Below are 18762 nucleotides of genomic sequence, written 5' to 3'. Positions count from 1 at the left end.
CAGTTGAGGAAAGAGGACTTGATCAGGGCTTTGAAATGGAGCCAAATCATTACCAGTCTGTAGTAAGTACGCCTTGTAAGCATGGGATATTGGCAGGCACGGTGCCTGCCGACGTGTCTTGACTTTTGCCCACGCCCACCGGATAGTTGTTAGGGGAAAGTATCAAACCAGTGATTCACTACCTGAAGTAGCAGCCCAGAGTGCGAATGACTGAATGCACCAAAAGCGATGACAGGTGAAGGTCATTCGACGATGCGTCTTGATCTTGTTTTTAATGCCACAGGCTGTCACGGTGGAGGACTAGTGTACGATTTGGATTGCCTTTTTGAGTTAAATAAGATAGAAGGTCGCTAGTACTCAAGTGTCCTAGGGAAAATCAGCCGTCGCTTTCGCCCAGATACTTTGTTTTTCATTCAGAATATTATGTGAATTGTTGCCAAAGCGCCTTTCTCACCAGATGTACAGCAAATAGCGCTTGTGCTTGTTTTTTTTTTTATTCAAACTGTTTGCAGTAGGTGATTTCATGCGACCACGCCTGTCTTATCTTGATACGCAACGCGTATCACGTATATGCGACACCAAGCTCATAGTAGTACATCCGGCGTCACACATATGTGACGCTGCTATTTAAAATATTCAAAGTGTATAAAGGTCTTTTTAGCCACTTTAACGCCAAATGCATTATGCCTTTATCACACTCTTATTCCTATATGCTACATCCCAATAAAGTGCTATTATTCCGTCTTTACCCCCTTTCCCAGAAAACCATCATTCAAAAGATGCTAGCCGAGGTGAAGGAGGAAGAAAATCAGCAACGTGAGGCGATGGGAAGAAGCGCAAATGCTGCATCCACCAGTCCAACACTGCCTCCTCCCTCCTCCCAGTCCTGTGCCTGCTTTGGCACCGAAAGACGCAACAAACGTCGCAGAATGGGTATGCTTCTGAAAGAAACATTTTATTGGCATCTCACTCATCCTCGTATTTCACGAGATCCGGAGTCAAGAGTCTGTTGAATTGGGTAGTTGATGGGCTTCAAGCATAGTTAAGGTTAGATTGATTGAGACGAGTAGAGTAGTAAATAGTTTGCTAATTAGGCAATTTCAGTAGTATCTTGCAACCTTAAGTCCACATTCTTGCTTTCCCAGTCCTTGAAATGCTAAAAGAGATCGTCGACTCAACCAGCCCCTCTGAGCATGAATCCATTTCTTCTGAGACTGTTCCACCAGTCAAAAATCCCAACGAATCTCTTCGAAGAAGGCTTCTTAAAAAGCGTCTTGGTCTAACCTCACCATCATCTGCGCCACAGCTGATTCCATCACCTCCTGGAGAAGTTGAAATGCTTGCAATGGGAGAAATCAGTCCTGCTCCTACCTCAAAAACTCTCCCTCGTGTTTCTGTCAATGTGGAATGTCTTGTGGGCGTGTCTACTCTTCCTCATCGTTCTTCGGCTTCCTCTAATGGAAGGCGCGTCATTTCGAATTTGGGGAAAGAACGACCATCATCCGCTTACGGAACGGTGAATTTTCCCTTGGCGCAGGATCTCAAGGACTTCATGTCTATAGACGATGTGAGACTGGAAAAGGCTCGATTTGTAACTCAATACCTCGCTGGTGACGAGGGAAGGCACTTGCTTCATGAGAATAAGGAGATGGCCGAATCCGTCGGTACGTGTGTACTAGGTCGAATCGGTAGCGTTTTGAGGCGGTAAAGGGATTTTACTTGTTCCTCTCCTTTTTCTTCCATCCTCCACAGTGTCACTGGCTGAAGTCCTCCTTCCCCAACGATCGCCGAAGGACCGTTTTACCATCTACAATGAGGCCATTCTCACTGTCTACTCCTATGCCTGGTTCCATTTTACCTTCTGTCTGGCTACCCTCTTTATGATGGCGCAGTTGACCAATTGGTATAAGTAAGTCAACACACTTGATGTATACTACTTGTTGTTGCCACCTAAGTTGTATCGGTTGATCGAAAAAATACAAATATAGTATAAACTGGGTCGCCGGTGTTATAAACTGGACTTTCTATGTCGGAGCTGTCTGAATCCTGGTGAGACCACCAATCAGGTGGTCGAGTCAATACAGAGATGTGACATGTGGGAGGCCAAACCGAGACTGTGTTTGAGCTTGGTAATGGATTGAGCATGGGTCTGCCGAATGCATAGACTCGTCCAGTTAGGAGGGAGCGAATAAGGGTGTGATTTCCCGAATGCTTGGGAACCATCTGCAAGAAAGAAAATTTCCGTACAATTGCATACTGACGTCTTTCTGGAGGTGTGTGAGCTGTGCCTCTGTCTGGGGCGGAAGCAGCCATGAATAGCACCCGTTGAGTCCTCTGCCTCACCATTTCATATCAGTAGGTATTTTATGCTGTTTCTACTCTTCTTGCTTCTCTACCTTGTAGTCCCGAAATCTCCAGCCTACAGGCGGTGATGGAATCCTGGGCAAATATGTGGATGAAACTATTCTCGGCTTTTTTGGCCCTTCTTCTCTACCTCTGGACTCTCTGTTTCATGCGATTCTGTTTCAGTCGAAGCCTCATTCAAACTCCCCTCAATCCAGCAACACATTGGGTCGCTAAGGAACCCGAAAATAACCCCAGCCAAAATAAAAACAAAAAATCTTCACCTTCTAGGGTTTAAAAAGAAAATACTGATACATTTTTTGGTGTATTTTCATCATTCGTTAGTACATTTATTTATTCATTTGTATCCGGAATAAGACATTATCAAGAGGCGAAATCTTCAAGTTTTTACTCTTCTCTTGGAGTGGGGATCTTCAAATTTGACCAAAAAAGCAGTTGCAGCCTGCGAAGAAATGGACATTAGTGTAGGTCTTACGAGATCTGTCGGTAGACAGGGCCCGAGAAGTTCCAGCAATAAAATCTCGCCCTGAACAGCTTTTAGGTAGCCATCGAAGGTTATTTTTCCGTCATGATCGACGTCCTAGACCAAAGATAAGTAATCACAAATGCTCGTAACTAGTAGTTTGAAGGCGTATTCCACGAGGTCTCTGGTAATTTCATCGTTGTCTTCGTTATCAGCTTGCTAGAAGGAAATTCTTAGCTGAGGTCGTAGATCTTACATTAGCCAAACTCAAACTTAACATCTGGAAGATTTCGTCCCTCGATATTACCCCATCATCGTTTAGGTCGTACACAGAAAATGTGACTAACACTGTCAAAATAAAGTAGAGGCTTACATAGGGCTTTTTCCTTTAAATCACCCCGAAGTAAAATTGATAAGCCCTTAACCCATTCCTCCATTGAAATTACACCGTCAGAATTTTCATCAAAAACAGCAAAAACTGCAGGGTACCAAAGCATTAACAAGGCTTACTTCTGTCAAGAATAAAGTCGTCAGTAAGATTAAATATAGTAAAGAGCGTGTGACGAAAAATACTTCTGTTGATAGTATTGTTTTTGGTCATTGAAGCGATATCTACGTACATGTTAAGAAGAGCCTCACACTCAGATCTACTGACTTAAGGTCTATAATTGCTGCACATTACACTCTACACTTTGTGCTCTTCGCAAGACTTTCCGAGGCTTTGGAAATTCGTTTTCGTAAAGTCACTTTTGACATAGCTACATTAATCTGAGCGGTATTGTCTCAAGGACAGGGCGGCTATTTATCTTGGGTGGCTCAAATGATGTTAAGAGTACTGTAAATTCACTAATCAAATAGTAAATAGTTTTGCAAAGGAATCAAAAACAACAGTTTCATTCACGCCTAACTTTAACAAAGCCCTTGGTTTTTGTTTATTTCAAATCTAATTTAAGACATTTCCTACTGAAGTCAGAGAAATGATTTCATTTGTTTGACTTTATTTGGCTATTAGAATCACTTCTTTAACTGACACCTCAATTTATTCAAGCGTAAAATTACGCCATTTCATTATTTCCTTTTGGCAAAACAGGAGTGAAAAGTGGTGCCAAGAATGAATTCAACACCTAGAAATTTTGCAGGTTTATTTCTTTTGAGCAGGAGGTAATCAGTAGGATATTTAAGGACAGTTGGCCCCTTTGATCTAGTTTGCTTGGTGATGAGAGAATGTGAGTACGGTGGTGAGCCATAGCAAGGCTCCCAACCACAAAGGCTAAAGAGTCTAAAGTGGTAAATCTACAGCTGTTAAGCGTTCATTCTGAAAAGTCGCTATGCTAGCCGTAATACGACAGTGGTTTATCCCTCGGTTCTGGCGAGGCGCCACTTTTGTACATAGAAGTAGCCCCCTTGTACCTCATTGGGTGGGCTGGCCTTTTCGGCCATGCTAATAGCCCAGACACCTTCTCTGTGCTGGATATATGTATTCTGCCCGAGTAATGTGTCTTCTTTTGTCTTCAGGGAGTCTCGGGACGCCACATAGCTGACGATCTCAAGGTTTTGAAAAATAGTATCTGGAAAAGATGAAAGCTAGGTGGGGGGTTAGGGTGACGGGTGGCTCGATGTGTGAAGTGGGAGCAAATTAAAACAAAAGTAAATTTATAAATGCATTGATGGAAAGCTCAATGTGTATGCTAATGTATTAATATATAAATGAGTTAGGGGGAGGTGGAACTGTTAGGCTTTTGGATGTGTAGCACCTCAAGTCCGCACTCAGACCTTAGTATTTTTTATTAAAAACCTGATAAATTATACACACACCTAAAATACTATCTTTTTTAAAATTAAGTTTTGCCCATGCAGCCTGAGGGGTAAATAATCTTAGCAAATTAAATGTCATGTCAAATCGAGGTTACTGAGATAGAAGCAAGTATTTTGAATCACTATTTTATCCCATTATTAGCAGCAAATTTTTTTTCAAACTGCATTTTAAATGGTAGCTTGGCTTTGTAAGGCTGTAGCGCCCTACCTAATTATGCATATGATGAAGCAGGCACATAAATCTCCGCAGAGTAATCCTAAACTTGCTTACTTTGCTTACTAAAAATATGTCTAACTACGAGTTAAAAATAATTAAAATATGAATTTTACTGAATTATTTTAAAGAGCCAAGTATACTTGTTCTAATTGACCACGAGAGGACCGCTCTTCGAACTCGTTGTTATTCCGTTATGGAGGTCCGTGTTTGTGTTTTCGGGATTCGATGGTCGTGTTCTGTGTTTTTGTTCACTTTTAAGCGCTCTTCGTTACCCTATTGTAGTTTCTAGCTCTTTGTCGTCATGTGCATTGATTAATGCCACAAAAATAGCGTGCTTTTGCTGTTCCAATATTTTTGTCGCATCTCAGGATGAATTAATGCTTTTTTTCAGGTTTTTTACTGAATTATGATTGAGTGCTGTACAAAGAGGATTCTTACCATCGCACTAGTCGTCCTTGTTGTGTATGTTATGTCTGCTTTTGTTTCTAATTTCTCCTCTCTAGAGTCGCTTCCATTATCTTTTTCATCGAAGAATCAGTCTCCTCTGCCCTACGTCCACTGCGACCTACTTTCGACACTGCTAATCCTTGCACTGATAATCAGTCATTTTACTACCTAACATCCTGTCAGCTCTGCAACCAAGTCGACATGGTAAGCTGCCGATTGTTCATTCTCGTTTTAATGCCATCTTAAGTAAAATGAGTTTAATGATCATTCTCCTTCTCATATTTGTTTTATTGTGTTTTTGCTCTCTATTTCTAGTTCTAATTAGCTTTTCTTCGTGGTGAAACTTTTGTTTTGGTAATCATCTTTTCCTGTTGTATGTAAAAAAACCAGTTGGTTAACACATTTGAGAGCGTTCAGTTGACTGGCTGATGTACGCGCACCCAGATCTGAAGGAGGAACTATTGTGCTAGGAGGTCAGGAAGTCGACGGACTGTTGGGTCGGTGGATTTAGTGGATTGCGTTAAATGATCGCAAGCTATGGCCACTTGAAATTCTTAGTGCCTTTTAATTTCTCACGCATAAAACTGATATGCATAATTCACTTGACGACATTTTATTTAATTGAAGTGTTTCACGAGTCCCATAGCTCAAGCCGAATGCTTACTTTCCTCTCCCCTATGATCCATAAGTGAAATTGTGACATCGAGATCAAACGGCCAGCGCTCGGCTATTGAAAATAGAAAAGTTGCTTCAGTTTGACATGTTTTGTGACTATTTTTAGTCAAAGGACCACCTGAAAACTAACATATATGCCCATATTTTATTAAATTCTCGTGTTTCTCCGCTGAGTAAATACTACAGGAATTATGGAACAGCTCATGAGTGTTCTTCACTTTCCTTCTCACATTTGTTAGTAAAAACTAGTAACTACATAGCAGCCACTGTTTCCAATCTCGATTGTTTTCATCGGTAAATCCAGATCCAAAGGCATCTGCCGTCTACCTTGGGGACAGCTTGGCATCTGTTATTCCATCGTCGAGTGTATTACTTGAAAATAATGAAAATGTTGTTAAATGCGTTTTATGCTTTAAATCTTCACAGTACAGTTGACCGACGAGACAAACTGGGCCGTATTAGGGTGATTCCGTTATGGAGGCCGCTTTAGAATTGCCGACTGAGCTCCGGTTGGATAAGTGGATAGATGTTCGGATAGGGTGCTGTGTAGAGAAGTCGGTGCAGTTTGTTCGTCACGCCTTAAAGTGTGGTCTTCTTGCTCTGGAGGTGGCTAAATGGTCTCCAGTTGACTATAACAGCCTTCGTAACCCTGAGGAAAGAAGAATCCGGTTCTGGGTTGATTTAACATGGAAGTGCTGTCGTTCTTCTTCCACAGCAATTGGACGTACACTTCAAGAATACTAATCTCATGCCTTCCCTCTCATCATTCAATTTATTCTTACCACAGAAGCCTGAAGTTGTAGGGAACTTTATCTCTTGTAAGTCTTTTTCAGGCAATCCCCTGCAGTTCTTTTACTCCTTTCTCTACACAGAAATCAGATCCAGCTTGCGGGGGTACGGGCTATCGAGTTCAAGTCGTCTGCAATGCCATTAAGCCGAAGGGCAACGATAAAAATGCGCACAAGATGGCTGATTCGAACACCCCTAAATGGGTGGCCTGTGATCCCAAAACATTCAGTGATCTGCAAGCAGAACGGCGGAGTTTTGTCATCTTTGAAGCCTTCATTGGATGTTGTGGTCTCGCCTCCTATATCTTTGTGCGACGACAGCATCGACGGCTCGATCAGAGGCTGGTTGACAGGGTGAATCGACAAATCTTGGCTTCTAGCTGATTCGTTGCCGTTTTTGAGAAGAGAGTTTTCAATTTTGCCCTATTCTTCCCTTTTTCAATTGGCTGCGATGGGGCTAGCATCAAGAGGAGGCTCTACTGATTTGTACTTGGGTAGTGTCTCGGCATCGGGCGTCTTAAGCTATTGGTCTGCAGCAAACCGTCCCCTCTCTGTGGGTCCATCACTAAACCCGCTCATTTTAGTCAAGGCGCACGCAAGGGCCCTTTAGATTTTCCATAATACATTTGTGGGAGGGCATATATTATGGCGGCCATTTTCTGACCGAATGGGCGTTGGTGGGGAGAGTCGAGAGAATTCTAATGTGAATTTGGAATAGGGTGGAGGGCTTTTAGGACACGCGGGTGGAGCACTGCAGCTACCGAAGGAGGATTTTTATTTAAGTTTCCAAGCGAGTGTATTAGAGTGAGATGGGGATCTGATGGGTTGACAACGGGGGCTGGTTATTCGTAGAAGAAAGAGAGTGCAGATAGTGTGGTAGAAGTTGATTTTTAGAAAAGAATGCGTGGATGGGGTGTGTGTAATACAGTAGTGGCTTCTCCCTCGGTATTGGTGAGGAGCCATTTTTGTACTTCGAATCGGCCCTCTTGTACCTCGTTGGGTGGGCTGGCCTTTCGGGCCATGCCAATAGCCCAGACACCTTCTCTGCGCTGAATATATATTCTCTCCAAGTATTTTGTCTTCTTTCGTCTTCAGGGAGTCTTGGGACGCTACAGTTTGTATTAAGCAAAGTTGAGCAATTATTGTTTGCACCTCAGTCCACGTGGGCTGCAATTCCAATACGGGGTAGCATTCGAACCATGCAAATAACTCATCTGGGGTTCATCATGCTAAACCAGATGTGTACAAGGCTTTCATGCTGGCCCTTAATAACTACCATATTACATATTCCTTAAAACGCAGAGAGAAATTGCATTTTTCATGTTTTAAATCTCTTATAGTAGGGTTGTGGTAATTATTCCTTCATTAGACAGATCACTTGTTCGAACAAGTGATAAATTTGGGGAGAGGCTGCTGGAGAAAGGCATACAGAATAATTCTACGTCGCCACTTTTGTTTCTGTTGTTTTGCCTTCACGGCATTAGCAATACTCCCTTTAAACCGCAATTTCGAGTGTCTTCTGATTGGTTAATTTTGTGCTTTGCTCAGGTTTAATGTCACCTTAGCCCCCAATGTAATTTTCTTTGCCCTCATGTGGTTGGGTAGTAGGCGACCAGTTTTTTAATGCTTGATTTAACAGATGACGAATGTTGTGCCCTAGCACTTTCCTTTTTCTTCTGTTTTCTCGTATATGCAGGAGGGCAGCTGCTGAAGAAGTGCCTTTTATTTGTAAGCTGACTCCTTTTTCACACCGTATTTTTCCAGATTTATCAAAAATCAAATGCTAATGCAACTCAGACAGAACAGTCTCGTGCCAAATACTTCCGTGAAAGTATTCACGTAGCATTTCAGGATGGGGTCGCAGCATTTCAGGCCTGTGCTTGCAGTTTGGAAAACGCCATTGCTCGTGTTACCCTGGGAAATATGGCCGTTCTTGCCTCGATCACCATTCATAACCTATTGATGCTAAAGTATGCCTGGAGAGATGCCCTCGGCTCCACTTGTAATGTCTTCTATCGGCAAGTCAATGATAATTATTATTATTGGATCTCAGTCTATTCGCAGCGATAGTTTTGAGGATATTCATTTTCGTTCTCTGGTTAGGTTTCTGTCTCTCAATGCAGTCTTTAAAGTCGCCCATTTGTTGTGGAAATCGCTTTCAGAAATTGCCACTATTGATTTTCCAGTTAGACAATGTTTCAGGACTTCGGGGACTTCATACTTGATGCTTCCAATAATTTTGTCAGGTGGAGAATTTCTGATTTGATTTTTCTGTTTGTATTTCACTTAATTTTTAATCATCCCTATCTGTCAACAACGGAACCCTTAAAACTTGGAATTACTTTGAGTTGTTTAATACTGGTAAAAGTGAGTTTCAATTTCTTATTTCGACCGCAAAGCGTTGTAGTCATTGATTATCAGTACCGCTCTGAACTATCTCCCCCTAAGTCGTAGATCCTGATTTACTATCAGCACTTGATTTTATTTTGGGGCTCAGTAATATTGTAGCGTTTTGTCTTGACACATGGTGTCGATCTTCCTCTAGCATCCATCTCGACCTCTCGTTGAAGCTTCCCCTAACTGATTCTTTTAAGACACAAAATAGTTCGGAATAACTTCAATAAAGGGAAGTTTTGGATTTGCAATACGCTCACGTTGATAATAAGCGGATAAAGAGTGAAAATGTTCGTGGCTAACCTCCAAATCGTTTTGCCTGGGTAACTCCTGGTGGTATCAGGGGACACAGGCATCTTAGTATTGTGACCATCAAAACAACAGTAGTCGCTGCTGGATACATTCAGACGACCCGTCTGGGAGGTCTCCAATTCCGGTTGTAATTAGGGAAACATCTCGTGTAAAATTCAGTGAGAACTGACCCTAGAAGTAACGCTTAGGGCTGGACGATCTCCTCCATAAACTCATTTCATTTTTTATCCGAACACGTCTCCTGAAATCGTCTTTAAATAAAACACGACTCAATATTGCTGAGGAATGACGACAAGAAGATCCCAAAAATTGTTTCATTTTTGTCTCAAAAATTACTAGGTGGTTAAAATTGTTAGGCTTTGCCGCATTGAAATATCGATGCTTATTTTTCCAGCCAATGTTTATCGTGAAACTGTCGCACTAGCAGCGTACTTTTTTGTTATGGGACGAAAGCATCTTGTGCTTATGCTCAAGCCGCTTAATTATTGTGATTCTGCGTCACTCACAATAGTGTTAGAGAGACTTGAAACTACTCGCAAGACAGAAATGAGAATATTTGGCGATTCTCCACTCTCTTGATCAATAGCTCAAAAGTTATACCTCTTCTTCGTCAACTTTGGCCTCGTTTGCAGCCCAGGGTAAGTAGCCTTCCACGCGTCGGCCACAGATTGCATCCACCGGGGGTTGTGTCTGCCGCTTCCTCCTGACCTCAGGTACGGTCACATGAATAGCTTTTAGTAAGGGCTGGTATTCTAATGGATCGTCGCTGGCCGTCACCTGGTTGCTCAGGGCCTCCTTTACTTTGCAAAGCGTTGTCAAAGTTGATCAGATATCAAAGTGTAAAGCGCTTACCCCGTCATAGTATGCCCCACACCACCGTGATGGCTTGCTTTTGACGTTGTGATGACTTGCAACAGAGCTCTTTCTCCATGGTGACAAATTTGACTGACACAGCAGCTTATACAGGCTCCAAACGTGAAATAATTGTCTCCCTCAGTGGTGCTGGTGAGAAATCAGTCCTTTTGTGATTGTCAACGAGGTGTAGGTAGAATACAGCAGCATAGCCAACCCCTGATGCATCAATGACTTCATGCGTTGATGTTTGTTACCTATTCTTTCAACAAGGTTCCACCCATGTATCACCCTTTTCACCCACCACTTGAAAGGTGGAGACCATCTAACAATTCCTGATCCATTCTCTTCGATTCCATCTCCTCGCAAGTGCGGATTACCCGTGTAACATATAGGAGCCAGATCTAAGCTGACTTTTTCATCCAGCTTTTCTTCACGCATCTGCGATTCGTCCTAGACCTATTCACTCACCTACTTCTCACCTTTACATCAACTTTTTTCCACTCCTCCTGAAGCTACCCAACTCCTTGCTCTTCAGTGGTTGATGAGCCGAGTCGTAAGCACTTATCGGATCTCCTTTTTCTCGCCTCAGCTACCTCATGAACCAGACAGACCTCCTCGGTGTCTGCCTCTCCTGGTGCCTCCAACTTTTAGGTGCATTATTTGCTCTCTACATCTCCTACTTCTGGTGGGGACTGCGTCTCTCCACCCACCATGCCTGTCTTCACGGCCAACGTCTCCTTCTTCAACATTATCATGAGGACCATGATGATGGTGATGAATTCAACGACAGCATCGGGGATCTCCACGTGCCCCTCCTTGTGGGAATCGGCGTAGAAGCCGGTGTCGCCTTTATGGACGTGGTGTTGGCGGGGGGGCTACCTGCTCTCCTGAACCTCTGGAAACGTCACCATCTAGAAAGGAGGCAGGAGGATTGGTGGACGCTGGAATTCGTGGTATTTTCGGTGAGACAGGCGGTGTGCATCTACTTTGTGCATCTGGGTTCGTTTTTCTGCTTTTATACTGATACTACTTATATTTGTATGTACTTGTATAAGTAGGTGGTGCAAGTGATTGTAGACTCCTCCGTTTATCCATCCTTCTTCCGAGTAGTATATATCTCAAGTCGGGATACACCCGTATTTTCGGATTCCACCGAAATCGGCGATACAAGTAGGCTTTGTCCTACCTAGGCTTGGTTTTTCGTCTTTCCAAAGGTCTACCCCTAACCGGTGCGTACGCAAACGGCGTTAACGCGGTGATTCAAACCTGGGGTCTCGGTCGTGCCTCCAACCCGCTGCATCACCTTCTCGTCTACTGGTTCAGCCCCCTCCTTGGCGTGTGGGGTGGGATTTTTACCTTGAAAGTGCTTCAAAATTCCGCTTTCATGTTGACTCAACATCCACCCTCCTCTGTGGGGCTTTTTGACCTCCATGAAGCCAATCTTGCCGCTACTATAAATACCTCCATATCCTCGTCCCCCTCTGACGAGACAACGCCTTCCGTGCACCTGACTAGCTCTTACAAGATCTCAGGTGAGGGTCTCCAGTTGGCTGCGGTTTGTGCCTCACCGAAGATATTCCGATCCAAGTCATTGGTGAGTTGATTAGAATGGTTGTCGAAAAGGAAGTGTATGCTTCCCTGGCCTAGTTTTCCCTTAGCTCTCCTAAAATGGAGGCCTTATTGACTTAAGCATACACCATCCATTTGTCACGTAGTTCTCCATCTCATTGGCTGACGTTTTTTTCTGGACCACCTCTTCCATTGGCTAACACGGATGCGGTTTGGAGGCTGCGACGACTTGCTTCGAATGCATTACGCCATCCTATATTTAGACTGTTGCCTAGATACCCTTATTTACTATAGCTGCACTTATTAGTCTGTGGGTGTTTAAGAGTAGGAATGGCGCTATGATTTTGCTGGTGACTTTTGCTGACCTCAGGAGCCATTCATTGACCATCCTTGTTAAACTAGTTTAGTTTTCAATAACTCCAGTTTATTGGTCTCCAATTTATCAATGCTAGTAAGCAAATGATTTCGTTGGCATCTAAGCACCATTCCTGCAGAAGATTAGAAATTTTTAATTATAGTGATCGTTCTTTTACCAAATAAAATCATTTATTACCTCCAACAGGGCTGACCAATCGCAAGCGTCTACCACCTGATTTGTAACCAATCAGATTGCAGTAGGTTGCAGCATTTTTCGAGCTGCTCTTACTCACCCCTAAACCACCGCAGCTTCGGATCTCTGATTATCAATAAAATGTTTTCTTCCCAGTTTTTACTTTTTGATGCTAATTCTGCATGCCTTCTTTTTTTCCCCTCTGTAGACGCGTCAACGTCCAGAACGGATAGCGTGGCGGCGTTCCTCAGGATGTCGACTCCTCCCACAATCTAGCCGTGACAGCCAGCCGGATATGGCCTCCTCATCCTCCTCTACCGGTTTTCTTGATACCGCTGGGCTGGGTGACAGTCAACAGTCCTGTCGTCGGTGTCCCATTAGGAACCAATTGGAGGGCGAGGAGGAGGAGGGGGTGACGGAGTTCATTGGAGGACTCCGTCGTCGACGCAATAGAAGCTTTCACACGTGCACTTAATTCTAACGGTCTTTTATGAGGCACAGTCGGGAAATCAAGGTGTACTTGTCTTTCTTTTTGCCTTCACGTAGTCTGTGATACTACTACTTAGTACTTTTAAGTAGCACTGGCTTGAAGATCTGGATTTGAGCTCCTCGGGTGTTAAGGTGATGAAGCAACTACTATTTCCTCATTCTTAAATGGATAGAAGTAGGGAGGGATGCGAAAAATCGCAACAACTTATTGGAATCTATTAACTATGATGCAAAGCGTGATAAACTAGTATAAATGCGCCTTCGTTATCGCCTTGAAGTTTCGGTGACTATGGAACAGTTTAATTTGTTCCCTTGGCTACTTTGTTTTGAGCCTTCGGAACTGCAGCCATATGTAGCAATTAGGTAGTTTATTTAGGCGCTGACATTGCCTTGAACACCAACAAATGTGGAGTAGATGTCGGTCACCTGCTTCTGTACCGCCACTTGAGTTGTCCCCTGAAGTGCCTCTCCGTTTAGACTTAAGTAACCAAGACTGACTTCGATGCTCTTGTTCTGGTTTTGTGAAATTTCACTTTTTTCTGACAAACTTTCAGACCCGCTAGAATGTCCTCGAAAACGCGCTCGCATTCAGTACACCTGAATGGTCAATAACGCCAGAAACAGAACCAATTCTTGGAACACCACTAAATGCGTAATACGCGGTAGGCGTTCTTGATTCGAGCAAAGCGATGCTCGAGCAGAGGTTCAAAGGGTCAATTAGTTCTACGTTTCCTTGCTGGCGGGTTATTGCTACTTATACGCCTGATAGTAGTACTCGTCCTCAGACTGATATGAAACGTTGGGTGTTGGCCTTTGAGGTGACGTTGATGCTACACGTAGCAAATCAAATGTTAGCGGAATGAGACCGCATTTAAGTCCTCCTTAGCGTGATAGCTCGGCGGAGGGGAGGATCCCTGCTATCTCGATAGTTAGCAGGCTGTGGTGGGCGAGGTGGCTTACACGGGACAAAGTTATACAAACTTCCTCTACCCCAAGCTTCGAGTGGAAGGTTGATCGTCACCGTTTGGTTGTTTTGTGCTCCTGCTATGATATTAATTTTTGCACTACTGATTTGACCACTTCTAATGCTGCCTAGAAACCAAGAACCGTTCTGCACCTGTTCAGTCGTTTTTACATTAACTTGTTCGTTCGTAATACACAATGTAGTGCAGCTGGACACCTTAACGCGACAAGGAAAAGCAGGAAGTAAAATAGGGGTGCCAATGTACTTGTGGCGCCGGTGGCATCCGTACGAGTTGGCATTACGATAAACAAGGCACAGACGGTGTTAGCTGCTGTAGTTGATTTCAGCCGAGAGCTGAATGCTGGCCTAGTGTCCACGTAATTAACTTCTCATGGTGTATTACTTCGTCATGCCGAATGTCCAGACAGTCTGGTAGGCCTTTGGCTTCGACTAACCCCAAAAAGTACTCCTAAACAAAGCCCAAAGAGTTACAAACGACCAAATCAGGCAATGTCATTAATCTTGAATACAACCTCAAGGCGAATCTCATTAAGTGTTAGATTGCTGACCCGGTACTCACCCGTGGAAGATGTTCCACGTCTCGATTGACTAGTATTCAGACTGAAATTTGAGGTGTCAGGTTCATCTGTCTAAATTAACGTCTCACATCTCCAAGTTTAGCTATTCTATTATTATTTTAAATCTCAAACTGACCTATGACAAAATCGCAAACCAATAATCCTTCAACCTTAAGAATTAGTGTGCTTGGATTGACGCTTTGGAGCGTGCGCTTGAGTTAAGAATGGAAAATCAAAATGTAATTTAAATCACGAAGGAAGTCAACATCGGCAGGCACTTTATTACCACAACATCTCGTTTAATCTACTAAGTATAATTATGCTTGTCAAACGCCAAAATCATAACACTATACACAGAAATAACTTCACCACTGCTATCAGGCCAGGTTGGAGATAAGTAGGAGCATCACAGCAGCCAATGCACCACTCAACACCGCATTCCTGTCAGCTGGATTGCAGGCGTCCGAATCGCAGGTGCAGTACCTATTCTTGGTGTTGCTCCCGGTGCCAGCACGCTCCACGCAGTAGTAGGCGCCCTTTGGGGCCTCGCTGGAACATCCGCGAAGATAGCGGACTTTGGGTTCCCGGTCCTCTCCGTAAGCTAGCTTAAATTGAGCCTCCTGAAAGAGGGATTTTTTGATTGCAGCCCCTCGATTTAGCCAAAAATACCTAGTATCGCGTCTTAACTCACTTGTTTGAGAATGGTGCAAACTTGAGCGTCAGGAGGGCATTCAGTCGGTTTGACCAATTTCGCATCCAGAGGAAAGCATCCCTCCTCCTTATGCGACTCGCACTGATAGCACTTGAGGCCGTTCACACCTAGGAAAGCCGTCAGAACGACAAGAAGAAGGAGAAGGGAGGGTACGACATGTCCGCGGCTCATTTTTGTGTCAACTGGACACCTTTGGGTAAGTGGCGGGTCACGACTACAAACCGATTTCGACCAGCTACTCCGGCCAATAAACAAAGGGCTGCAACGTGACTGGCTGACTAGTTTGGCTGTGTTGTCGTGTGATATGGCATGACATGGACGTTTGGTCGGCGTAGCTCCTACTTCGGGGCTACCAGTCGGTCACTGGTTAGGAGGCTTTTTTGACCAGCTGTCAGTAATCAGTTAAGGCCAAGTTCGAGATTGGGGTTAATTCCAAAGCAACTTAAAATTGCTGGAAATTTAGGTGGTCCGTGTTTGGAATGGATGTACTAATCCTTCAATTGCATATTATGCCAAGAGGGATTCTCAGAATAAGTCGGCTAAGCGTTCAGGAAATTGCTGCCAAAATGTCAGTTATTTTTCGACAGTATTATCACGCATCAATCGCCTCACGAAAGCCCAAATTCTGCCATTTTACTTTTACTTGAATTCGGGACAAAGAATGTCAAGTAGGCTTTAGTGGGGATCAAAGTGAGTCAATTTTTTGACACCAAACCTGGCTGTTTGGAGGTTGAAGTTTTTGGCAATTACCAGATTTATTAGCACATCTTAAGTCGACAAGCATGAACGCAAATTTCAGTTCTATCGTTTCTCCAGAGGGACGAATTATAAGTGCTCATTTGACCTCAGAGAAGCCTGGGTTGGTCATTTTTTTAGAAAGTGCCCAAATTTGATTCATGGGGAGGAGTCAAGGCCAATAGGCTTCATTAAAACACGTGTCACGTACAAATTGTGCTAGTTTAGGACAAAGTACTGCGATGATTCGACTTTTACTCGAAAATAAAAAATCCTTTGTGTTTTGCACATCGGCAAAACCACCTAAGCGAGTAGCATCCAGCTGTCCATTCCTTTCGTTGCTATGATCCAAATTTGAATCACCTAATCTCCAAGATAAAAGTTATGTTCTAACTGGAACTTGTGAGCGTTCTAATGAAGAAGTAGGTACGTAAATTTGTCTTCCAAGTAGAGTTAAATTTGATAAATCTTAGTCATTTAATACCTGCTACAACCGAAGTTAAATTAATAAATTGGGTAGCCAGCTGTAATATCCCCTTTGATTCGCTTTCCAGCCTCTGGGAGACCGAGTAGGGAAAGCCATCCTACATTTGCGTAGCATGGAGAAAGTTTGTAAGTTATCGGACATTCACTCTTTAGTGTAAATTTCTTTATGTTCAAGTTCTCCTCGAAAACCTTTTAATTAGTCATAATTTTATGGATTACTGACCCTCAGGTTGGATCTGCGCCGAGGCTCCCATCAGTCCCGTTTTTTTTTGAAAAAAGGATAATCGTTTGAAATTCTTCATTAAAATGGGAAAAAGGTAGTAGTTCTAGCTTTGGTAGTCGAGACAAGTCTTTCAGATTCTGCTAAACGCTGCCAATACATTCAGAATTGGCAAATAACTTATAATCAAATTTCAACGATGACCAAGACTAAGCTGGCCTTAGAATGACCTTAGCTAATCCACTTGATATTGTAAACAGAGCTAACTTCAAGACACCTTAACTGACAAACCGACTTAGAGTAATCAAATGAGTTCTTGCACTTTCAAAGAAAAGTAAAGTACGGAAAATTTCTTCTAGTATTTCATGTTTGTCACCAGCCAGCTGTCAATGCAATATCTAGTCGCCTTTAGAAGTAAATAATCTATCCTTGCCTTGGCCTACCCTCACCCAGTCCCACTTCTGTTTCCAAGTTGTCTTACTTCACATCCGCCTATCTCATGCCAAAGAGGTGGGTGACTGCGTGTGACTCATGCGGAAGGATGCGAAGAATGAGGATAGGGATGTGAACGCGGCCCTATCTCCTCCTCGCCTCGTTCATTTGGTCTTCATCTAATGGACGTTTCACAGCAAATAATGACATGCACCAAAGTTAACCACACGCAAAATACGGGCATAATCTTTGGAGGATGGGGGGTTAGGCGGTATAGCAGCATAGGGTGGACAAGTTGTGGGTGGTTTTGGATCATCCGCCCAGTCTTCCACCTCCCTATCCTCCTGTTGGTCAATAGGCTGACAGGTTCCAATTGCATCCTCCAGGCACAACTGACAAGTGATGACATGAAAGTGGTTTAAAGAGAAGAGGAAAGTGATGGCGAGGAGGCGAAAGCCCGCTACCCCGCAATGTCCTACAGTACGGAGAGACTGACGCGCACCGAGTCATGCTTCACAATGCACCCATGAGCCTCCAAGTTGCAACGAAGCACTGCACCGAGGCGTACAGAAAAGTCAAATCCAATTTTTTTTGGCCACTCCAAAAATTTCGAACTTTCACGACGTATTTCTGTGAGGACCGAACTACTGCACCACGGTACACAAGCATGGAGGCCAGCTGGAAATGTCAATGACTTGAAGAACGAACGACTTATTTTTTGTCGAGTTTTTGATAGGAAAGTGGAAATCGCAAAGTCCTCTTCTTCCGGGCAACTTAATCAGGTAGCTTTAAGGTTTGCCAAGCTCCCTAATACCCCAACAACCACAATGTGCCATGCAAAGAACCCAGGCAAGGGTCGAAATCCGATCGGTTGGGCCTCCGCTTACCCAGAAAAGTAATTTTATGCCCCTTTTGACCATCTCTTTTAACATCTTGCAGCTGGTTTGACTTTAAATCTCATTTTCAGTCACCTTTTGAAGAGATCAAAGTGTTCTCCACTCCCTCAAAATACTTAAACGACAATTCTGCCCGCTCTTTTTGGCTCGTAGGCCTACTTGACGCTCCCACCTTTTTTCCTCCCGAACATGAGGTCACTGATATTTGACATCTAGCCTTGGTCAGGCCGCTGCAAGTGGCCGTCGTCATACCGATTAAATTTAAAGCAACAAGGTACAAGCGAGGTGTCTCTGATTCGAGGGAGAATCGAAGTTGACCGTTCCTCAGCAAACGCAGAGGCAGTCGCCTCCATAGCGCGAACCAAAAGGCGCTAGAGGTCAGAGCGACGCAACATCCAGCAGGCGGCAACCAGCCTTGCCTTTACACCGCAGTGACGTAGGTGTCAAACCAACGGTGGTGTCATTAATAGTCTACGTGATGTGACAGGAATCGATGGCAAAGCGCAGCGAAGGCGTTTTTACACACTGTGATGCGCTTATCAGCAGGATGTGCGGATCCTGTTTATGCATTCTGGCTGTACACGTGATAAGTTCAGATGCAGGCGCCAAATTATCAACGGAAATCCGCGCTAAATGTGCCACTGAAACTCGCATTACAAATGCAAAACAAAAATTTACGGGCTGTCAAAAGGTGGTTAGACAGGGAAGAAGCGGCGGGTTAAAGATGAATAACTGGATGGATGGATACAGGATGGATGGATGGATGGATGGATGGATGGATGGATGGATGGATGGATGGAT

General features: G+C 43.7%; 4 protein-coding genes across 4 annotated transcripts in view; 2 read left to right on the top strand and 2 right to left on the bottom strand. All coding sequences in view use genetic code 11, as the record gives it.

Moving 5' to 3' along the window:
• Positions 1-2641, top strand: part of EGR_08212 (Serine incorporator 5) — a gene marked incomplete at both ends in the record, with an annotated part of 6064 nt that extends 3423 nt beyond the window's left edge. Inside the window, 4 exons of the mRNA XM_024497461.1 lie at positions 762-933; positions 1146-1664; positions 1753-1909; positions 2404-2641. Coding sequence (XP_024348171.1) covers positions 762-933; positions 1146-1664; positions 1753-1909; positions 2404-2641 — 1086 coding nt within the window. The remainder of the gene's footprint in view (positions 1-761; positions 934-1145; positions 1665-1752; positions 1910-2403) is intronic.
• A 102-nt stretch (positions 2642-2743) lies between these two features.
• EGR_08211 (EF-hand calcium-binding domain-containing protein) lies at positions 2744-3449 on the bottom strand (the record flags this gene model as incomplete). The annotated part of the gene is made up of 6 exons (XM_024497460.1): positions 2744-2806; positions 2840-2944; positions 2981-3046; positions 3084-3175; positions 3201-3305; positions 3338-3449. The coding sequence occupies 6 exons, from the start codon at positions 3447-3449 to the stop codon at positions 2744-2746; spliced, it is 543 nt and encodes a 180-aa protein (XP_024348170.1).
• Positions 3450-5265: 1816 nt separating this feature from the next.
• On the top strand, positions 5266-12924 carry EGR_08210 (hypothetical protein; the record flags this gene model as incomplete). The annotated part of the gene is made up of 8 exons (XM_024497459.1): positions 5266-5321; positions 5363-5510; positions 6854-7123; positions 8378-8497; positions 8534-8838; positions 10920-11329; positions 11545-11924; positions 12658-12924. 8 exons carry the CDS (start codon positions 5266-5268, stop codon positions 12922-12924), a joined length of 1956 nt encoding a protein of 651 aa, XP_024348169.1.
• Positions 12925-14857: 1933 nt separating this feature from the next.
• Positions 14858-15363, bottom strand: EGR_08209 (hypothetical protein; the record flags this gene model as incomplete). Its single annotated transcript, XM_024497458.1, has 2 exons — positions 14858-15100; positions 15172-15363. The coding sequence occupies 2 exons, from the start codon at positions 15361-15363 to the stop codon at positions 14858-14860; spliced, it is 435 nt and encodes a 144-aa protein (XP_024348168.1).
• Between the last annotated feature and the right edge of the window lie 3399 nt (positions 15364-18762).

This window comes from Echinococcus granulosus (assembly GCF_000524195.1).
Source record: "Echinococcus granulosus chromosome Unknown EG_S00098, whole genome shotgun sequence".
NCBI lineage: Eukaryota > Metazoa > Platyhelminthes > Cestoda > Cyclophyllidea > Taeniidae > Echinococcus > Echinococcus granulosus.
The sequence above is the reverse complement of the archived record's forward strand: the minus strand, read 5'-3'. Positions and strand labels throughout refer to the sequence as shown.